Here is a 23068-nt window from a genome sequence, read left to right on the forward strand (position 1 = left end):
TGTCTCTATCTCCTCAATCACACGTTGTACACAGGAGAGGAGAGCTGCTAGCTGACATCTTCATCGCAGACTGCCTGTAATTATCCTAATCTCCATGGCTCCTGTGAACCCAGGCCCTGCTTGGCTTGGACTCTCAGACTTACAATCTCGCTCTCGCTCTCGCTCTCTCTCTCTCTCTCTCTGTATCTCTCTCTCTTTCTCTCTCTCTGTATGTGTGTGTATGGCCTATAATACTACATCCAAGACACGTGAACATATACAAGGTAATACAACAGAATATACATTTACAGTTGTGTCTGTACATACAGAAAAACTCTCAAAGAAGCTGCACCTTGTTTATTGCAACTATATAGTGATACATGTTAGCTTTGTTACGTTATATTACAAATATATTTTATGTACAGACAAAATGTGTTGGCTCAATTTACACCAACAATTAATTTATACAGTACATCCTTGCTTGGTTGCTTTGTTACAAGCAAATGAATACCTGGCCTTACATTTGAGGTTTCATGTCATAAAGTAATATTAAAATATGACTGCTGCAGGTAACCATTATATTTTATAGAATATCACTCTACCATCTAGACTTCCAGTGCATTCGGAAAGATTTCATACCCCTTGACTTTTTCCACATTTTGTTACGTTACAGCCTTATTCTAAATGGATTAAATGTTTTGTGTTCCTCATCAATCTACACACAATACCCCATAATGACAAAGCAAAAACAGTTTTTTTGAATTTTTGCAAATGTATAAAAAATAAAAAACAGAAATACCTTATTTACGTAAGTATTCAAACCCTTTGCTATGAGACTCAAAATTGAGCTCAGGTACATCCTGTTCCCATTGATCATCCAAAGAGATGTTTCTACAACTTGATTGCAGTCCACCTGTGGTAAATTCAATTGATTGGACATGATTTGGAAAGGCACACATCTCTCTATATAAGGTCCCACAGTTGACAATGCATGTTAGAGCAAAAACCAAGCAACGAGGTCGAAGGAATTGTCTGTAGAGCTCTGAGACAGGATTATGTCGAGGCACAAATCTGGGGATGGGTACCAAAAAATGTCTGCAGCATTGAAGGTCCCCAGAGAACACAGTGGCCTCCATCGTTCTTAAATGGAAGAAGTTTGGAACCATCAAGACTCTTGCTAGAGCTGGCCGCCCAGCTAAACTGAGCAATCAGGGGACAAGGGCCTTGGTCAGGAAGGTGACCAAGAAACCAGAGTTCCTCTGGGAAGATGGGAGAACCTTCCAGAAGGACAACCGTCTCTGCAGCACTCCACCAATCAGGCTTTTATGGTAGAGTGGCCAGACGAAAGCCACTCCAAAAGGCACCTAAAGAAACAAGATTCTCTTGTCTGATGAAACCAAGATTGAACTCTTTGGCCTGAAATCCAAGCGTCATGTCTGGAGGAAACCTGGCACCATCCCTACAGTGAAGCATGGTGGTGGCATGCTGTGGGGATGTTTTCAGCGGAAGGGACTGTGAGACTAGTCAGGATCAAGGGAAAGATGAACAGAGCAAAGTACAGAGAGATCTTTGATGAAAACCTGCTCCAGAGCGCTCAGGACCTGACTGGGGCGAAGGTTCACCTTCCAACAGAAGAATGACCCTAAGCACACAGCCAAGACAACGGAGGAGTGGCTTCGGGACAAGTCTCTGTATGTCCTTGAGTGGCCCAGCCAGAGCCTGGACTTGAACCTGATCGAACATCTCTGGAGAGACCTGAAAATAGCTGTGCAGCAACGCTCCCCATCCAAACATGACAGAGCTTGAGAGGATCTGCAGAGAAGAATGGGAGAAACTCCCCAAATACAGGTGTTCCAAGCTTGTAGCATCATACCAAAGAAGACTCGAGGCTGTAATCGCTGCCAAAGGTGCTTCAACAAAGTACTAAGTAAAGGGTCTGAATACTTATGTAAATGTGATATTTCATTTTTAAAAATGTTCATACATTTGAAAAACTTTCTAAAAAACAGTTTTTGTTTTGTCATTATGGGGTATTGTGTGTAGATTGACGAGGGCGGAAAACTATTTAATTAATTTTAGAATAAGTCTGTAACGTAACAACGTGGAAAAAGTCAAGGGGTTTGAATATTTTCCGAATGCACTGTATGATTAAGTCAGTTGTCATTATTCCCTGTACCTTGCACTCTGCCACACCAGCAGTATGTTTAGTGGAATGATCTAAATCATTGTTTACTTTGAGTTTGTAAGCCAGATATCAGGTCATAACTGTTGACAGTACCAGTGCTGTAGAGCAGACTGTTGAATCTATTCCTCCTTTTACATAAGTGGTAGACATTAGATTGTGTATGTAGAGAAAGATTATGGCTAACATATTAAGAGTACCTGGTTTAAGAAATGTGATTATTGTTTCCTATAAATGACTCACCTGAAGAGCTTGATTTAAACACAATAAGGCTAGTCACTGGATATAATGTCCTGTGTCATCTTCATTCTCATAAAATTATGTTCTGCACTATAACACATACGGACTACAGGATTGCTATCCCAAGCTACTTAGTGTGAGCACTGTGAACTGACATACGCTCTCCTCTTTTTCTTTTCATCCTGTTTTCTCCCATATGAATCACACCGTACCATCAGTTCTAAGGCAGTAGTACACTTTGCTCTAAGTTAAGTAAACAGACACATTTGAACTCAATTTAAAGGGAGAGAAGCAAGCATACAGCCACACGTTACATGTGTTTGTCTGTGGAGCAATAGGATGCACCCTGCTTCTCCTTTATTGCCCCTCCAAGAGTCCTGCCTGAGGCTTAGATATTGCACTTTCTATGTCATCATCTTCTTGATCTGGCTGTGTGAGATGCCTTTATTTCAGAGTTCAAGAGTTGTTGTTTGAATTGAAGTTTTTGTGGAGAGGAATTTGTTTTGAAAAGGGGCTACTTTGTCTTGTTTATGGATATTTAATGAAAGGTGTTTGGGTTCGGTCTTATCATCATAGATACTTTCTTCAGGGAGTAGGCACCTCCTCTGAATTCAGCCCAGTAGACTCCATCTTGGTAGCGACTGCGGTAGTGTCCTCCTCTGTACCATACTCCGTTGAGGTTAGAATGGGCACATGCGTTGTACCACCAGCCTCCCTTCTGGTAGTGGGCACAGTTACCTGGGTTGAAGCAAATATTAGTTAGACAACATTGTAGAATCTCAACAAAAATGTATTGTGGGCTTACAGTATGGACTAGGCTAATTGTTAGTTAACTGAGTCAGTACTCAGAGCACTAGAAATGTTATCTCGTGTTTCTGTTTCAACGTGACTGAGTGAGTGTGTGCTACCTGTATACGCATCATGGTCTCTGTCCAGCGTAGTGAACTGTTTGCCATTGTGCCAGGTGAGGGAGTCTCCGGCGTTGCCATGGTAGCGGCCCACCCTGAGCTTGTAGAAGTCTGCCTCAGGCTCCAGCCTGAAGCTGGCGTACTCTGCAAACACCTTCCTGCCAGACCAGTCTTCCAGAGTCACCAGCAGCTTGTAGTTCCTCTGGTTGGTCAGCCAGTAGATGTTCTCCAGGCCCAGCCAATACTCTCCATCGATGTTCCCAAAGCCTTGCTATGAGGGGCAAAGGGAGAATACATACAACACAGTCAACATGATGGGCTTTACACAAGTCCCTTCAGCAGAAAGCAGTTGGTCTTGAGGTCTGGGGGATAATTCAGAGCCTCTTCTCTAGTCGGTGCCCGGGAAGTACTGAGATAAACAGTCCCTCTAGTTGCTCTGACAGTAAAGGTCAATATGAATCTGTCTTAGAGTGTTGTTTATTGTCCATTTTTTATTTTATTTTATTTTTTATTGTGGCATTTATTTCCAGTATGGCAGCTTTTCATCCACACGTTTCTCATTAAGCCTGTATGCGTCCTGTGTGGACTAATTTCACAAAGACCCAGCTCATGTTGACTGATGGTATGAGTCATTCGGCCAGTGGTGTGACTGACAGGTGCGGAACCCTGTAGGTACCTCGTCAGAGCAGGCAGTGCAAGGGACCATTCTCCTCAAACCTCAACAATTACTTAGTTGATTTATTAGTTCAGATCTTTTTAACGTCAGACACACTAGACATAAGTAACCTGTTTCACTTTGAACTACAGCCAATGTTCAGCATACAGACACAGTTCTACCTGCCTTCACCTTTTACGAAATGAGTTTGCCTTAGTGTGGGGCTGTTTACATACCTTGTAAGTCTCCCAGTTCCTGAAGAAGTTCACTGAGCCGTCCAGTCTCCTCTGGATGACGGTCCAGCCACCAGGGTCATGTCTCTGGTCACACCACACCTGCATTAGTTTGTTGGCATTCTCTGGCTTCACCAGGTACATGCCACTGGCCGTGTGGCCATCCTCAAGGGCCTGTAGGCAGTCCTTCCATGGCCCTGCATGGGACAGGAAATGAGACAGACACAGTGGTTAGACAGAAACCCTGGTGGAGTCAGTGGAGGTTGTCAAAGCATATTCTTTCTATAATATGAGTCATTTTCATATTCATAATTAACCCTTGTGTGGTGTTCATGTTTTTCTTATTCACCCAATGTTTTCGGGTCTGGACCCACAACATTATTGGGTTTTTAAAACAATACAGCCATAACAATTTTAGTAAAAATACTTAACACTTAATATTTATATGTTGACTGATATCAATTACAAGGAATATAGACAGCATACACGATTCATATTTGCCATTTACCTCTGCTAGATCACATTGATCAATAAAAGGGCTATTTGTTTTTTTTAAATAAAATGTGATTTATGTAAACAAAAATCAATTATAATCAAGACATGGGTGTAAAAAAAAATCATGTTTATCTTGAACAAATGTAAATGAAACAAGGTTTTCATCACTATTGATGTTTATTGCTTTGAACTGAACAAATTGGAAGGACAAATTTTACATACAGTATTTTATGGAAATGATAAATGAGCCCCATTGAACACAAATTAAGGCCGGTCAACACACCACATGAGGGACAGAATTTTACTGTGTGTGTGTTGCTAATGTATTTATTGCATTTGATGCATGTGTACTGTGTCTTCCTGTCCTTAGGTCCACACACATCGCAGTGCTTCTTCTTGTTGCTATCGGTTGCAATCTAGAATGATGAAAACACTTAGTTGAGTAATTTTACTAACATCTCACTCACTCGCATATATAGTTACAGCAGGCCAAGGTAGGAGAGTCACACACACACACACACATACAACAACATCACTCACACTTACTTCCGGTATTGGAGTTGTTGGTTCTGTGTGTCGGACGGATGGGGCACCAGCATCCTCCTCACGATGGCTGCAGAAGCTGGGGTCCTTGGGATATGTTGCCTCTTCTGGATTTGAGGTCTTAGTAATGCCTTGCCCAGCTCCTCGAGAAAATGCCATCTCCTCTGGAGCTTCCCTCTGTTCCAATCTGGGTTCAAGGCCATCCAGATGACACCGGGTTGTACACCGAGATGTCCAAGATGTTGAAGAATATCGTAGGGTTCTTCTTTTCAGCTGTAGCCAGTCACCAGCTTGTCTAAATTGTCCACCCCTCATTTTGTGGCACTGTAATGCATTATGATTTGTTTTTTTATGTTCCCGGCCACAGATTCTCCCATCCCTATGCAGCGTACTCATGAGTACCACATGTTTGCCTTTCTTTGGCACGTAGGACACTAGGGACGTGTAGGCCGTGAACACAAATGTAGAGGAATTGATAGGCCTGTTCTGTGTATTCAACAGCTGAGTTGGGAGCTCTGGCTTGTTTTTTCATACTGTTCCTACCATCGTCAGCTTCATCTTGAGGAGCTCCTGTCCCAGCTTGTGTGAAGTAAAAAAGTTATTTCATATGATGTTGTGGCCACGGAGTCCCTGTGTCACGTCCAGGACAACCTACATCCCTTGGTTCTTCTCAGGGGCCCCTCCATCTGGCTTCCCCATATACATTTGCAAGTTCCACGCATATGATGAAGCAGCATCACAGGCAGCCCAGATCTTGATTCCATATTTTGTATGTTTAGACAGAATGTACTGCCTGAAGGGGCAGTGTCCCCTAAATGGTATGAGCTGCTCATCAACAGTAACGTTGGGCCCAGGGTTGTGAAACAGGGGAAGGCAGTCCAGTGGACCCGAACACCACATACTGTATGTAATATACATGTGTAGGGGGGTGCACAGTGTGCACTCAATGAACATGTGTTATTTTACATGTTTTTCACAGAAAATGAGCCAAGGCCAATGAGTCTCAGGTTGAAAAAATAATTAATTTGATCATTTTTCTTTAGTAAACATTGAAAATGGGTCCCACAGACCTGAATACCACACAAGGGTTAATACAACGTTCTTATTGTGTGACCATCACAGTACTGGAGATAGATGCTATGCAGTCTAATTGAAAAGACCACAGCATCATGTTACTGCTGCTACTCCCATCTTTCAGTAAGAAACGTTTTCAGTTTAAGGCCAGGATTGACTTTGGTTGCTGCTCTCACAAGTGAAACGACTGCAGGCTGTGCAGCCAAGAGCAACATTGGCACATGGCTATAGGGAGACCTGATTGCTGAATGATGCAACAGTAGCAGATACTGTAGATCAGAAGGTACTCTAAAGGTCCCTTGTTGATGAATGATATCATGGGCATTGGGCTATAGAAAACACTCTTTTGTTGAAGTAGAGTTGGAAAGTCTCTTAATATTTAATCACTGTCTTCCTAAACCCCTATTAAACCCTTGCATGTTTCTTATGTTGTTATTGTCAATGGGTGTTTTTGACCTACCCCAGTGGAGGTAAAACCACATCCTCTACCATACTGACCCAGAGAGCAGTTGTGCTGTCATGCAGATCGGAGACATTCCATGTGATTGATAGTGTTTTCATATAGCGTGTTAACTCAGCACTGGGCTTTAGCTTGGCCATTCTCTGGTAATCTAATGTCAGATATCAGCCATTAAAGCTCTACTGAGACAATGGCCTCCTTCATCTGGAAAGGCCTGTGTATTTGTGGACACACAATGTGCCATACTGCTGTCTGTCCACATTTCATCAACATATTGTTTTGAACATTTGTTTTAGGACTGATACCCAACTGAGCGTTCTACTCAATACAGTCTTTTTTATTTTTTTAACCTTTATTTAACTAGGCAAGCCAGTTTAGAACAAATTCTTATTTACGATGACGGCCTACCCCGGCCAAACCCAGACGACGCTGGGAAAATTGTGCACTGCCCTATGGGACTCCCAATCACGGCTGGATGTGATACAGCCTGGATTCGAACCAGGGACTGTAATGACGCCTCTTGCACTGAGATGCAGTGCCTTAGACCGCTGCACCACTCGGGAGCCCTAGTGAGTCTTAATGGGTGTCTTAATGGGTGCTGATGAAGATTTTGTCTAAAGTGCATTACTGTGGCTTGGAAACACGATGACATTTCAAAAGGAGGGAAATAATTAGTGGGACATGCTTTTGTTATCATTGTGATGTCTCCAAATTGACTAGCTAGCTAAGATTGAGGGGAGAGCACTGACATTTTAGCTAGCTAACGTTAGCATTGCTATCTACAGTTGAAGTCGGAAGTTTACATACACCTTAGCCAAATACATTTAACCTCCGTTTTTCACAATTCCTGACATTTAATCCTAGTAAAAATCCCCTGTCTTAGGTCAGTTAGGATCACCACTTTATTTTAAGAATGTGAAATGTCAGAATAATAGAGAGAATGATTTATTTCAGCTTTTATTTACTTCATCACATTCCCAGTGGGTCAGAAGTTTACATACACTCAATTAGTATTTGGTAGCATTGCCTTTAAATTGTTTAAATTGAGTTAAACGTTTCGGGTAGCCTTCCACAAGCTTCCCACAATAAGTTGTGTGAATTTTGGCCCATTCCTCCTGACAGAGCTGGTGTAACTGAGTCAGGTTGTAGGCCTCCTTGCTCGCACACGCTTTTTCAGTTCTGCCCACACATTTTCTACTGGATTGAGGTCAGGGCTTTGTGATGGCCACTCCAATACCTTGACTTTGTTGTCCGTAAGCCATTTTGCCACAACTTTGGAAGCATGCTTGGGGTCATTGTCCATTTGGAAGACCCATTTGCGACCAAGCTTTAACTTCCTGACTGATGTCTTGAGATGTTACTTCAATATATCCACATAATTTTCCTACCTCATGATGCCATCTATTTTGTGAAGTGCACCAGCCCCTCCTACAACATGATGCTGCCACCCCCATGCTTCACGGTTGGGGTGGTGTTCTTCGGCTTGCAAGCCTCCCCCTTTTTCCTCTGAACATAACAATTTTCATTATGGTCAAACAGTTCTATTTTTGTTTCATCAGACCAGAGGGCATTTCTCCAAAAAGTACGATCTTTGTCCCCATGTGCAGTTGCAAACCATAGTCTGGCTTTTTTATGGCGGTTTTGGAGCAGTGGCTTCTTCCTTGCTAAGTGGACTTTCCAGTTATGTCGATATAGGACTCGTTTTACTGTGGATATAGATACTTTTGTACCTGTTTCCTCCAGCATCTTCACAAGGTCCTTTGCTGTTGTTCTGGGATTGATTTGTACTTTTCTCACCAAAGTACGTTCATCTCTAGGAGACAGAACGCGTCTCCTTCCTGAGCGGTATGACGGCTGCGTGGTCCCATGGTGTTTATACTTGCGTACTATTGTTTGTACAGATGAATGTGGTACCTTCAGGCGTTTGGAAATTGCTCCCAAGGATGAACCAGACTTGTGGAGGTCTACAATTTTTTTTCTGAGGTCTTGGCTGATTTCTTTTGATTTTCCCATGATGTCAAGCAAAGAAACACTGAGTTTGAAGGTAGGCCTTGAAATACATCCACAGGTACACCTCCAATTGACTCAAATGATGTCAATTAGCCTATCAGAAGCTTCTAAAGCCGTGACATAATTTTCTGGAATTATCCAAGCTGTTTAAAGGCACAGTCAAATTAGTGTATGTAAACTTCTGACCCACTGAAATTGTGACACAATGAAATATAAATGAAATAATCTGTCTGTAAATGATTGTTGGAAAAATGACTTGTGTCATGCACAAAGTAGATGTCCTAACCGACTTGCCAAAACTATAGTTTGTTAACAAGAAATTTGTGGATTGGTTGAAAAACGAGTTTTAATGACTCCAACCTAAGTGTATGTAAATTTCAACTTCAACTGTAAACTTGACCACATCATAATGATGACAAAGTTGTTTTCTACAATTTATTTGTCTACTTCAGCAATGTCCAAGCAGCAATGTTTCCAAGCCATTATAGTGTACATTTGATGAAACAGTCATTAGCCCCCATTCAGAAAGACTTGGCATCAACCATCAGCCAGACATCAATATGCTGCGGCATCTGTAGAACGTTTATAGCAATGGCAACGATGCAACCTAGTGACGGAGGTGCAACCCATGAATACGCTAGCCCCTTTTCCAACTTGGAGAAGTACAAATACAGGCTATGCTCTATCTTATGGTTGCACCTCCGTCGAGTAGAAATCATCAAAACAATTCTAATAAATGCAAGAGTTGGACAATAGATGAAGATACGGCAAACGTTTTCTTTTTTTTCTAATCCAGCAGATTTTGACTGATTTATAGCACATCAAACATTTTACTGACATGGACAAATAATGAATGGAGTTCAGTGATTTTGGCGGGAATTCAGGCATTGAATTTATTGTTGAATTTCACTTTTTCTTAGAATGCAATCATATATACATTTTCTTATTGTATCAGATATTTCGTGTTAAAATAGATAACTATTGGGCATATTTGCATTAATAAATTTAAACAAAGGGATGGAACAGAGCTAAAAATGGCTGCAACCACCAAACACTTTGGTCTACCCTACCTGCACTTACCTGTGCTGTCTAGACAGTCTCATTAATTACTGTTGTTGTCACGTTCTGTTGCATAAAAGTGTCAATAGCAGGGTACCCTCGGATTAAAAAAAAATCACAAATATATGGCTGAAAATGACAGATCCTCAGGTGGGTGGGGCATGTGCGTTGCTAGTGTAAGTAAGTGGGGGGGGGAAATGTGTTGGGGTGTTCCAGCATCAGGTTTTGCAGCACTACAATGACACTTTCTGCAAAACATTACCTCAACTCAGATTTTCCTGAACCTCTTCAAGTGTACACTATAAATCTGGTTGTTTATTCAAGTTCATTATACTGATTTGGACTAATTTAAGATAATCCTACTACATTCAAATCCTTATTTTACCTCAGTAACTCTGCCAGGGAGACCGCTGGAACTTATCCCAAATTCCAAAATGTTCAACCTTTCACTTCACGTTTCATTTATCTGACATAATTCCCAACTTGGCAGTTGGTCGTTTTACAGAAGTACTGTGATGAGGTATTTAATATGGCTATGTTTTGAAGACAAATTTGAAAACTGACCATTAAAGCATTGTTGTTGTCTTTCTGTGGGTTAAAGTATGTTTCCTTATCTCTGAAACATCCTCCACCACCATAGATGTTCTAATGCATTTAGCAGCATATGTAATATGATTCACTGCATAGAAGTAACAGAACTGTATGCTAAAATGGATGCTCTGACAGATACCAAAGTCTGAGCAGGATGTGTTTTCTATTGTTCTGCAGTATATCATTTAACGAGGAATGAAGTTTATGTTAAATGCTGCACGTGTTTGGTTTATTCGTTTCTCTTGGTGTTCTCTTTGAAACTGGTTAATATCTGTAAAAACAGGTTCATATCTGTAATAACATGAATTGGCTCTCAGAAGAGCTCTAGTCATCATACTTGGAAACAGGCTTCTATTGGGCTGCTGGCTCTACTTCTTTAATTGGATGTGACCACACTAGTGGTCACCAACCTTTTCTGAGTAAAAATCACTATCGCAGTCAAAAAGCAAGCCGAGATCTACCGCTCAGATTTTTTTTTAACATTTGTTTTTTATTTACATTAACCTAATAAAAACTGTTCTGTAGGAATGAGGTTTTTGCCGTAGGCCTAATATATTTTCACAGCATATTGGCTATGTGCCTGGCCTGCCAATATTGTTCTTCTCAGACCAAATTATATTTGAAAACTCAAGCTTTCATAACATAATAGATAAGTTGATGTGCAAGGCACAGCTGAGCATAAATTTAAATAATTAGCTGTTTTATTTTAATGGACTGATGTTACCTGCATCTGATGGTCATGGTGCTTTCAAAACAACTGGGAACTCGGGAAAAAACGAGGTCAAATCATGATGTCAGTGATCTTCAGGTCGGAAAGTTGGAGCTCTAGAAAGATACCCATGTGTTTTATATATTTGATACGATTCCGATGATACCGCTCCAGCCATTACTACAAGCCCGTCCTCCCCAATGAAGGTGTCACCAACCTCCTGTGATAACGATACACTTGGCTACTCATTCATTGCAGCTGCAGCGCTTCTACTCATTCATTGCAGCTGCAGCGCGAGTGGAAGTAGGGAGAAGCGCGCTTGATGTTTTGTAATAGTGTTGAATAAAAACAGTGACAATGCTGAATAAAAACATGAACTGGACCAGTTGGTGACCACTGGTTAACACTGATGTGATTAGCCAACTGACCCTGTTCAGAACACGATGGACATTTGTACAGAGACAGGAGGAAGAGAGGTATACACACAGAGACTGAAGCAGCTAGTCTGTGTCCAACCAGGGAATGGAAGCGAGCCCTGGTTTAAATAACTAGGAAAAGGCAGTGTGTGTGTGTGTGTGTGTGTGTGTGTGTGTGTGTGTGTGTGTGTGTGTGTGTGTGTGTGTGTGTGTGTGTGTGTGTGTGTGTGTGTGTGTGTGTGTGTGTGTGTGTGTGTGAGAGGGGTGATAGAAAGAGAGGAAGACCAGACAGGGGGATGTCAGGCTTTCATAAAGAGTTCACACTGACAGCCTGGCTGAATAAGAAAAAAAAGGACGGAAATCAAGGAGCTAATTCCAAATAGGACTGTAAACGGCAAGCAGGACTGTCACAGACAGAGACAGAGGAACAAAGGTTCACATTGTAAATTACCAGGCTAAAACAGGTTAGGTTGTGCTTGGATTGCATGTGGGAAGTAATCCATCAGCCAGCCTCCTCCTCTCCAGTGGGCTTTATGGAAGAGCTGTGTTGTTTAGACATAAACCAGAGGGCTGAGCTTGCCACTGTGGCATAACATTTGACTGATATAAGCCTGGTGGGGATGGAATAAATGACATCACACAAATACGTATTCATTATCTTTCCTCTGTCTTGCTCTGTCTTGCTCTTTCTTTCTTTCTTTCTTTCTTTCTTTCTTTCTTTCTTTCTTTCTTTCTTTCTTTCTTTCTTTCTTTCTTTCTTTCTTTCTTTCTTTCTTTCTTTCTTTCTTTCTTTCTTTCTTTCTTTCTCTCTCTACCACCACACCTCTCTCTCTCCCTTCCTTTCTGCATTGTATAGGACTCCGTTTTTGTGTGAGGATTTTGTATAACCTTTGGGTGGTGAGTTGCAGTCGGCCCTGACAGGAAATTGCTTGCCTCCCTTCAAACACAGAGTACAGAGCACAGTGTCTACACCTCAGTCAGGAAAGCACACTGTGGAACACAAACATTTCTATGGAAAGAGCTGTACAGCATAAGCCAGTGTTTCCTACTACATTCAAATGACATGGTATCTAGTAAATGTATCTGTTAACAAGAAAATACTTATCAAATAATTTTCAGTTGATTTGGAGAATTCCTTATGGAAGCCTCACCGAGTCCCATACATCCTCTGGACAATCTGTGTCAGAGTGCTGCTAGTCTGTGGCGGGGTTTCCCTCATAACTGAAACACTATATTTACCATGCTACCATTGTCAGGGATATATTGACCATGAAATGCAGTGTAAGCTGGCTTCGCCCCCTCAGCAGTCGGCTTGTAGCCTATGGTGAGTTGAAACCACACAAACCCTGTCTCTAAACTCCCCTTCATCTGGTGTCTGTCTGCTGAGACACATCTGCTTTTCGCTCAGCCCATTTGAAAAAATACTATAGTATACTATGGTATAAATACTATAGTATTCACTGTAGGGTTTTTGCGGACTTTACTGTAGTATACTGTAGTATTTAGAATTTACTAACACTGTTGTAAAAAAACTGTAGTATAAACTAGTAATTACTATACTGTTTTTGAGAACTGTAGTATATACTATAGTAATTACTGTAGTGTTTTTGCTGACTGTAGTATACTGTAGTATTTACTGTAGTGTTTTTGCGGACTGTCTTATTTACTGTAGTGTTTTTGCGTACTGTAGTATACTTTAGTATTTACTGTAGTGTTTTATAGCGGACATTACTGTAGTGTTTACTATAGTGTTTTTGTTGAATTATCTTTGACATAGAAGTGGGGTCTTTCTCCTTGAGCAAACCTACTGGACAAATACTAAAAGAGCACATTTTCCATAACATGTACAGTAGTTAGGTAGGTAGGTAGTTAGATAGGTAGCGCGGGGACTGGGGTCTGAACAGATAGTTCAGAGCGTCTGCTCTTTTCTGTAACCTATAGGGAACACAATATATGGTCTATACTTGGCATGCAGGTTTATCACTTATTGGTGGCACAAATTGGGATATGGAGGAGGGGAATAGGCAGGGTATATGCAAATTAACTGCTATAGTATTACTATAGTTTAAAAAACAGTTGTGATTTTGCGAACTGTAGTGTTTTTGCGGACATTACTGTTGTATTTACTACAGTGTTTTTTTTTGGATAATACTATAGTATTTACTATAGTATTCTACAGTATACTACAATAATCTATAGAAAGTACTACAGATGATCGAGGGATACTACAGTGTGTATTCTACAGCAGTGGTTCCCAGACTTTTTCACTCGGGCCCCCCTTCCACTACTGGTGAACATCAATAAGTTGAAAGCCTGACTGACTTCCTTAAAAAAAAAGACAATTGGAGGAGAGGAGGAACTCCACGCCCCCCTTGCAGACCTCACCTATCGTTTGGGAACCACTGTTCTATAGTATACTACAGTCTACTACAGAATTCTATAGCAAGTACTGTAGTATGCTATAGTTAACTGTAGTATTTTTTTCATGTCAGAATATTCATATCCAACAGCAATAGTCACTCGCACAGACATACAAGCTAACATTTCACTGTTAACAGTTAAATATGAGGAATACAATAATAAAACTTTAAAGACAATGATATACTGTAGGTATTAGTCATGTTTTGTTGAAGACCAGTCAGATTGTTTTACTTCTCTTATCAGATAAAGACCAAGTTAACTCGCCAGACACACACACACAGCTAGAGTACATGACAGACAGCCTTATCCAGTTGTGATCCCTGTTGTATTTAGTCAACTATACAGTTAACTAAATCTATCAATTAACCATCCACTTACTTAAGCTTCATTAAGTGTACCAAATCAAGGAGGATAGGTTCAGACAGCTCCACTTTCACTGGCCTCAAAACCAGTGGGCTCTAGTCCAACCATCCATGAGCACACACAAATATGTGTTTTAAGATTCTTGTGTGGATTGTAATCAGCTGACTGTAGTATCAAGCCCATTAGATGATATGCATCTCAAAGGGTTTTAGACAACAACAGCTCTGTTCTCCCTTAGAGGCCTTTTCTCAGGGAATGTGTGGAACTTATTATTCCCATAGACAATAGTGAGAAGAATGGATAAAGAATGGAGAGCTGCTGTTGGCTGATGATTAAGAAATACCAAACTGCTCTCACACACAACCCTCTGTTTCAGACTGGCGTAGACATTAGTCTGATGAGTGTTCATAGAACATGCCAGCTTCTCTTTTTCCGCTTGACCCCTCATATAAATGTAACTTCAAACCAGATCTGTTTCAAGAAATATCAATTTCAATAGGTAACATAAAACAGTCAGGCTGCTCAATGAAACAGAGAGACTCACCAGAGGGTTTGGAAGTGATAGAGGGGCTGCCTGTGCCGCTGGGCATGGTAGGAATGACAGGCAGTACAGACTTCTGGTCACTCTGAATCTCATTGGTGATCTGGTTGGTGAGGCGTGGGTAGGTGGGAGGTTGGTAGGGCTTGTTGATGGGTGGTGATGGTGCAGGTGGGGGCTGTGGCCTTGGCTGGGGGACGGGAACAGGGCGAGGGGGGCTGACAGACCGACCCTGGCACTGCTCCTCCAGCAGGGTAATGAGGACCGACTGGTTGTTGGCCAGAGAGGCCAGGTGCTGGTACTTGTGCTCCAGGTCCTTGTAGCGGTTAGTGAGCTGCTGCATCTCCGAGGTCTGGTTGAGGATGCGGTTCTCCATCTGGGACAGCTCCAGGGCGTTGTCCCTCTTCCTGATGATCTCGTGTAGCAGCTGCATGTAGAGCTGGGTCACCCTAGAGTTCATGTTCCTGCTCTCCTTCCTCAGCAGCTTGACCTCGTTGACGATGCCTCCGTCCACCTCAACCAGCTGCTGCAGCGTCTCGATCTGCATCTTCTGCTTCTGCAGCTCCACGTTCAGCAGCTCCAGCTCCTGCTTGTTGACGCGGTTCTCCAACGCTGCATCCGGCTCCTTGCGGTTCACACAGATGGCCCCTGTCACCTTCTGCTGGGGAACGATGAAGGTGTAGGAACACTTGTCAGGCTGCTGGGGTTCGGCGGGGGCTCGCCTGCTCCTCTGCCCAGCATACAGGAACTCTCTCTCCAGGCCATCCTCACTGCTCTCCCTTTCCTTGCTCCTGGCCTGGGGGTTGCTCTCCTGAGGGTTCCCCTGACCCTGGGGCTGCTGGGCTCCAGAGACAAGACCATACACTAGGAACAGCAGCACCACGGGGAGCTCCATCAGTCTGGGAAGGGCTCTCACTCACACACACCTTAGGAGGCATAGGGATTTAGAACAACAGGAATGGATGGGGAAAGAGAAAGGGAGGTCATTGGTTTGGCAAAAATAATGAATTGTTTTAAAAATACTGTGACATTCCACCCTGTGGTCAGCTATCTCATTCAAATGATCTCTAATCGCACAGTATAGGCCTACTGTTTTGATAAATGGATGAATGTGTTATAAAACCTAAACAAACTCATTTGTATAATTCAAAGGAAAGGTTCACCCATTTTTTATGTTATATTGTTTTTGTGCATCTCTGAGTGATCTATTGATTCCTTGGATCATCTCATGTTTTCATGTTTTTGAGCAAGCGCCCATTAGACTCCCATTCACTCCTTGAAGGAGAGCACTCTTTTTCCCAGAATACACCTCGCGGCCCATTGACGTAGCATGGGCAACGTTTCCCATCTCCTCAAAAGTATATCTGCCGTTGTAGACTCCTAAATTAATTGTGCAGTTTGTTTAAGCAATTTTACACCTAACTAGCTACGTTACATGCTGATATTGTCTTTGGTATTATTGTGTGTTTAGCTACGTTTGCTAGCTAGCCAGCCAGCCTATAGACAAAGCATTGCATTTTGAATTTTGTAGTCGGCTTGAGCTGCAACAGATTTCCACAATGATTTTCCATGTTGCTACCAACCTTATTATAACGCCAAAATGAAACATTTGTTCACAAAAAATATTGTTGTTACATATTACTGTTATTTAACACTGTAAATTAAAGGAATGAGTGGTTTTTCCTTTAAACTCATACTCATATTCACTTCTTGGGGTTAGCATGTCTCGAGTGAAAGGGTATTATTTTGTCAGGTATTGTCACTTTGGTAATGGTGTGTTTTCCATGGGTCCTGTCTGTACAGGCTGAAAGAAACAAGACACTGATTCCAGCACAAGATCTGGCACCACATATTCTATGCTTGTGATATTATTGAATGTTATCAAACAGTGGAAATCTCAACTCCGAGGCAGATTTGATTTCACCAAGGTGCCAAGCTGGCGTGCCATCATGTTTCTAAACAGGCACCAGGCTTGTGGTGTTGGCTATGGTTGTGAGAGCATGGCTGGCTCTGGGCATTAAGAAACCTTTTTTGTGGCCTGCCTGTTTAGTCCATTAAGGCCCCTGCTGGAGACCCACAGGGCTGGGATCTACTCTTACACTGACAGGACATTAATGGGAGCCTTCACAGCTCCACTGACTGAGACCAGAGGCCACCTGTCCCTTAGAATGGCCTTCTCCCAGTCTCTATTACCTGTGAGGGCCAGGCAGGCACACACCTCAGGGAGCAGTCCTATCCTGCCCTGGGAGCCCCTATTCATTCCAGAGCCCAGCCCAGCATCTAGGGCAACTCTGGGGGTCCTTAGGGCTAAATAAATATTGGCCACCATAAAAGGAAGCATTTCCTGCTTAGGATGCTGTGACTTTGTATTATATAACATCAACTGTAACTGTGTTGCATAATACAAGTAGAGGAATAACCTTAAAATGTATGTTTGAGTATGAAAAACATAGCCAGACACATAGCCAGACACATACAATTTGATCTGGATTGTGGTTTTGTTTAGTGTGAATTGAACAGATTTTAGGCACCTCTACTTAACAGTAAAGTCATCTGCGATACAGTAGCTTGGGTTTGTGAACTGTTATTCAGTGGACCAGAATTAGATGTGTTAACTGGAAGCTGTTGGAGTGTCAATAGTCTAACCCTTTCCACCTCTGCTAAGGCAAGTGTTGTTTTTTTTAGCTAATAAGGTACTGATCTCTCTATTTGCTAAGTTTTTTTTAATGATGTCAGGGAGTTGTGTTTAGCTAGCTGTCCTGACTCTGGCTCTCTTGGGTGACTGCCACTGTTAGGAGGAGTGTTTTCACGTCTATCCCCTATCTGCTCCTCAGTGCTGCGCAGGCCTGGGCATCATTTCTTATGGAAAGTTTGACACGCATAGCAGCTGATGCTGTTCTTGCACCTGTTTTAATATATTGATCAGATTGTATCAGACCTGAACTGTTTACCAAGAGAAAGATACTGGGGTGCATTCACAAGTTAAAGTACACATCATTGTGTATATATAATTTCCTGTATGTATTTGGAATTTTGGAATTTCAATCTAAATTTAACCTGAAAAGAATGTAGAACTCTTGAACCTTCTCAATGTGCTCTGGATCATTACATTGCTCTGTTTATCAGTGTTGAGAGAATGTTGTGTAATATCAATCTTCCCTGACACAGTGTGTCTCTGCAGAGAGGCTACATTTAATTAGAGTGATTAATGCACAACGACTACATTTTAAGATACAACCCTTAGCTTTTCGCAGGAGTGCATGAAAAAGAGGCGCTTTGACTGTTTGTTCCATATTTCAAAATGAAGGCATTTGTATTAGACAAATAGCCGGGCAGCAGTTGAAGGGGCTGTGGTGTTATTGGAAGCGGAGGGGATGCCCCAGAGTGCAGAGGAGAATGTGATAACAAGGGCCTGTACCCCTGGGGCTCCTTAATTGAAAGCTGCTGCATATTGGATTACAGAGGAGCCTGTGCAACACCTCCCCAGAGCCAGGACAAGCCTTTCTAATCTCAAAGTGGGAGGCTTGGTGCAGGGCAGGCTCATGGCTGCCCAGTTCTGTTGAGTCTGTTCAGTATGAGGGTAACTATATTAACTGTTCAGTAGTTACTGCTAGAGGTCTGACCCAAAGGAGAACCACGTGCATGATGTTCAGACTGCCTTCAGAATGAGAGGGGAGAACACTTGTTTTTGCCTTGCTATTCTGGGCATGGGGCCAGCACATTAGGTTCAAGAGATGGAGAGCAAAACTGTCCAAGAACAAGGCCTTTGGAGATCTCTGGCTGGTATGAGGAAAATTATAGTTGAAGATATGAAAGAGATAAAGGCATGGAATGGGAGAGACAGCCAGATACTAACTCACTTAACCTTTAGTGCTGCTGCCATGTTTTGTTGCTACCATGTTGTTGTCATGTGGTGTTGCTACCATGCTGTGTTGTCATGTGTTGCTGCCATGCTATGCTGTTGTCTTAGGTCTCTCTTTATGTTGTGTTGTGGTGTCTCTCTTGTTCTGATGTGTGTTTTGTCCTATATGTTTATTTTTTATCCCAGAACCCGTCCCCGCAGGAGACCTTTTGCCTTTTGGTAGGCCGTCATTGTAAATAAAAATGTGTTCTTAACTGACTTGCCTAGTTAAATAAAGGTCAACAAAATATATACAATACCAGTCAAAGGTTTGGACACACCTACACATTCCAGGGTTTTTCTAACTTTTTTTACTATTTTCTACATTGTAGAATAATATAGTAAAGACATCAAAACTATGAAATAACACATATGGAATCATGTAGTAACCAAAAAAGTGTTAAACAAATCAAAATATATTTTTGAAACGTATATATATATATATACAGTACAAGTCAAAAGTGTATTATATATTAGTATAAGCCTAGCCTACATTTCTGTCTCCTATTAATCTTTAAGCTAAATATATTGTTACTGAATGCCCATATGTTATTCTCACAAAGCGTCTGCCCACGAGTAAAAGTTCAGAAGAAGCCGTGATTAAGTTTTGGTTTCAGTCTTAGGCTTTTAGTGTGAAACTCTCCTCTGGATGCAGTATATGGGTCCCTTTCATGGAATTAATCAATTCCCACAAAGCCCTGTTGTATGATGCGGTGTGACGTCATCAAAGTACATGCTGATTGACTCAGAGACAATAGTAAAGGTTGCATCTAGCTACATTATCTAAACATACACAGAAGTCCTTATTAAGGTTCTGAACGAAAGAGACAGTGATGGCCTTCACTAATATAAGACCACGTTGTGGGATGTACAACAGGGGAAAAAATGAATTCCTCAGTGGGACACAGAGGACAACAACACATGATAATGATCTGGTCTAATGGAACAGTCACTGTCTCCCTTATGTTAATAGCCTGGGATTGATGTGGTTTCCCTCTCTGGAACATTAGCTCTGTGTCTGTGAGAAGCTATGCACTGGCCACTCCATGTCACTCCATGCCACAGAAAAGACCCATAGTAGTACGTGGTCAGCCAGGAGTCTCCAATTAGTCTCTCAGCCAGGCCTCCCACCACCTCAAAGCTGGAGGAAAATGCCTGAGCTGGCAGTGGGGGAGTGTGTGTGTTCAGATAACACAACATGCCAGACTCAGGCTCTCAGGGCTCCCAGGGCTCCCAGGGACCAGAGTTAGTCCCATTTGCCCCAAGACAGTCAATCTATTATTAACCCCTCTGTTACCTAGCACCTGAGGCAACAACAGCAAGCCCCATGCCCTCTTCTCCTCCGTAGTTATACAAAGACAGCTGACTAACTGGCCTTGTTATTGTCGTGACATAAAAACAGGACGGTGTTACTATAGACAAATACAGTAGCTTTATGGATGACAGTGCACTTGAGGTAAACAGTGTTCCTTATTAGGACAGTCTAATTACGGCTGTTTTGCTCATTAGAATGTCTGTCAAATTCACAGCTTGGTAATGACTTTATCAAATAATTTCTCTGTTTTTTTCCATATCTAATAGCGTGTGGCAGGCAGTGCTTTGTGTGGGTCAGTGTGGCTGTGAGCAGCAGCGTGCTCCAGTGTTTTTGTTCATGCGCAGCTCATAATAATTAGTAGGTGAGCAGAGCGGCCCGGTGGGCCTGGCTGATGTCTCTCGCCCCAGCCCCTCTCATTTCAGAGTGAGTGTGGCATTCCTCACAGTCTTAGCCACTCTTTAGAGTGAGCTGCCACAGACAGACAGACAGACACACTGGTAGTTGTGAAGAGAGAGAACGGCAGAGAGAGACCCCTCCTCTCTGCTCCAGCTCTGCTGTACCTACAAGCCAGTTCTGCCTTCTGCTCTACCACACCACAGCTAGTCATACATACACCAGCAGCTCTGTTATCTCAACTACCACAAACTAATACAAGTGCACATAATTATTCACAGTTTATTACTAGTCATAACATATCAATTAAACACCTCCCAATCTACAGCACTGGAGCACTGTGCAAAATGAAGCATATGCTCAAATTAAGACCAATTGACAGTGCTGGTTGTAGACATTCAGTATGTCTTGGATCAGAATTAAGTTAACTTTGAAATGGTAATCTGAGTAATTCATTATCTAAGGTGACACCATTTTTTCCATAAGCATGTAATGCTGGTTAGCCCATAACATGACACTGCAGACATAATTAACCTCAGCCCAGCCTCAGCCCCAACCTCCACTACCTGCTCAGTCTGCTCTGTCTGACGCTGATGGAAAGCAGCCATTGTTATGGCTTTCCACGGCAGAGAATAGTTCTGATGATAATTGACCATATTTAATAAGGTTTCTTTCTTTGACTCTTTCAGGATTGTGTGTTGTGGTGTGTTTTAGACATGATGTCAGGCAGGGGGTTTCAGGAATTGTTTCGATACGTCCCTAATTGCACCGTCAAAGCACTCTTATCCACAGCCCTGGCAGCAGAGAACACAGAACAGCCCTTTTCGTCCGAGTCCACTTCAGCATGGAGGAACATCATGAGGCAGCAGAAAGTTGTACCCAGTACTTTGTGCAGCATTTTATAAAAAAACACTGTATGTATTCATAAGCTTTATCCATTCATGTACAAATGACAGCAAACTCATTTAGACAAAAATGTATCTGTAATTTGGCATTTTGTGATGTGAATTCCTGTTATTTTTCCGAATAATCAGACCTCAAATAAGCAACTTCTACTGGTGTGAACCACATCACAAAATGAGGGCATAGCTTTTTATGGCACTGCTTACAATCATGAATGCCCCAGAGATGCTCCTGGTAAAAAAGACCAGGCTCCTACTATTGACACTTTTCACTGGCAGCCTATCTTTGTTGTTCGAGTATGTCTTTGGAATGATGACAAGCTGATTGTTTACCAGTGGTTAATAAGCCCTTGCTCTGGAAAGCCCACTACTTCATTATCTCTGCTTTGTGTCAATCCCTCTCTGCTGTGTCTATATCAGAGCCAGCTGCCTTGTTAAACAACTTAAAGGAATCAGACAGGGGAATTGCCCCGGGCAACAAACTTCTCCTTGTATCTCCATAGAGATATCACTGAAGGGCTAAGCTTCAAACTGATCAGCAGGATTCTCTGGCTAACTCAACACAAAGTGGCCAAAGCCTTCCTGTCCCTGTGCAGCTTAGCGATCAATTTCTACAAATGTACTAGATTATCAACAGATAAGACTAGCAACACTTAAAGAACTATGAGCAAGCCATGCTAGATGTTTGCATGTACACATTCAATAAAGACAGTGAAAGATACAAGGAAAGTCAAAGGCCACTGAATACTAACCAGATAATTGTAGACTGTAGCTTGTTATCCCTTCAGTTCCCTTGCCCTCCCGGCAACACTGATTGACGTGTCCCCTTGAAGAAAGTCATCACCAGTCTGTGTAAAAGCTGCTTGGGGCTGTCCCTCTCTCTCTGGATCACTTGCTCTTTGGCACCTGAGTAAACCCTGTCACTCAATAGTTGACTGTGGTTTGAATCATGTTATTACAACCAGGAGCTGCACTTGCTGGGAATAAGTCCTTTGTACTGTAGGCACTGAGCAAGGATAAAAAATGAACCTCATAAGATTTTAGACACTTACCAATTAAAAGAGAATACATCCAAATGTGTTAGATGTAATGAGTAGTTTCCTCAGAGGCAGTGAGAGAGCAGCATCGTCTGGTCAGTGTGCTCTCTGTAGCCCGGTAGGAGAAGACTATCACTTTCTCTGTGCTGAATCCATCACTTCTGCTGACAACTCTGAGACAATCTTTTTCTGCTGCCCCCCTTAACTCCCCTTTTCTTTCTCTCCTTTCGCTCTCCCTCCCCTGTCTCTCACTCTCCTTCTCTCTCTTTTGCGCTCTCTCTCTCTCTCAGTGCATTTACATGATGAAAAATGCTCTGACACAACGTTTCAGTAAGCTGACAAATTTAGCACAGGCCCTCCCCTTTTCTCCTTTTCTCCTTTCTCCTCCCCTTGGCACAAAGACACCCACAAGCATGAGATACAAGCTCTGGCTACACACACCTCCCCTCTCTCATTCCCACACACATACACACTTCCCTCCAGTTTCCCATACCCCTCTTGGTCCACCACCACTATTTCTGGCATTGGCTGTTGGTTGTAACAGCAAGGAGTGGTGATGTCACAGTAATCAGAGCCTAATTGGGCATGTATGTGAGCCGCTGTAGGAGGAAGGAAGCAGCTTATAGAGATATGGAGAAAATATA

The 23068-nt window shown here is 42.3% G+C and overlaps 1 protein-coding gene and 1 non-coding gene across 6 annotated transcripts; both read right to left on the reverse strand.

Moving 5' to 3' along the window:
- Positions 1-2932: 2932 nt before the first annotated feature.
- LOC106585538 (angiopoietin-related protein 2) lies at positions 2933-22746 on the reverse strand. Of its 5 annotated transcripts, none has more exons than XM_014171856.2 (6): positions 22440-22746; positions 22140-22213; positions 14883-15802; positions 4201-4394; positions 3310-3580; positions 2933-3139 (listed from the first exon to the last, which is right to left on the reverse strand). In XM_014171856.2, the coding sequence occupies exons 3-6, from the start codon at positions 15769-15771 to the stop codon at positions 2940-2942; spliced, it is 1554 nt and encodes a 517-aa protein (XP_014027331.1). In that variant the 5' UTR covers positions 15772-15802; positions 22140-22213; positions 22440-22746; the 3' UTR covers positions 2933-2939. The 5 variants fall into 5 exon arrangements, with proteins under 5 accessions (XP_014027331.1, XP_014027329.1, XP_014027330.1 ...); XM_014171854.2 differs by having other exon boundaries at positions 22140-22293; XM_014171855.2 differs by having other exon boundaries at positions 22140-22304.
- Positions 13335-13388, reverse strand: LOC123730458 (U7 small nuclear RNA). Its single transcript, XR_006761902.1, has one exon. It is a non-coding gene; the product is annotated as a U7 small nuclear RNA (small nuclear RNA).
- Positions 22747-23068: the final 322 nt, after the last annotated feature.

This window comes from Salmo salar, chromosome ssa24 (genome assembly GCF_905237065.1).
Source record: "Salmo salar chromosome ssa24, Ssal_v3.1, whole genome shotgun sequence".
Classification (NCBI taxonomy): Eukaryota; Metazoa; Chordata; class Actinopteri; order Salmoniformes; family Salmonidae; genus Salmo; species Salmo salar.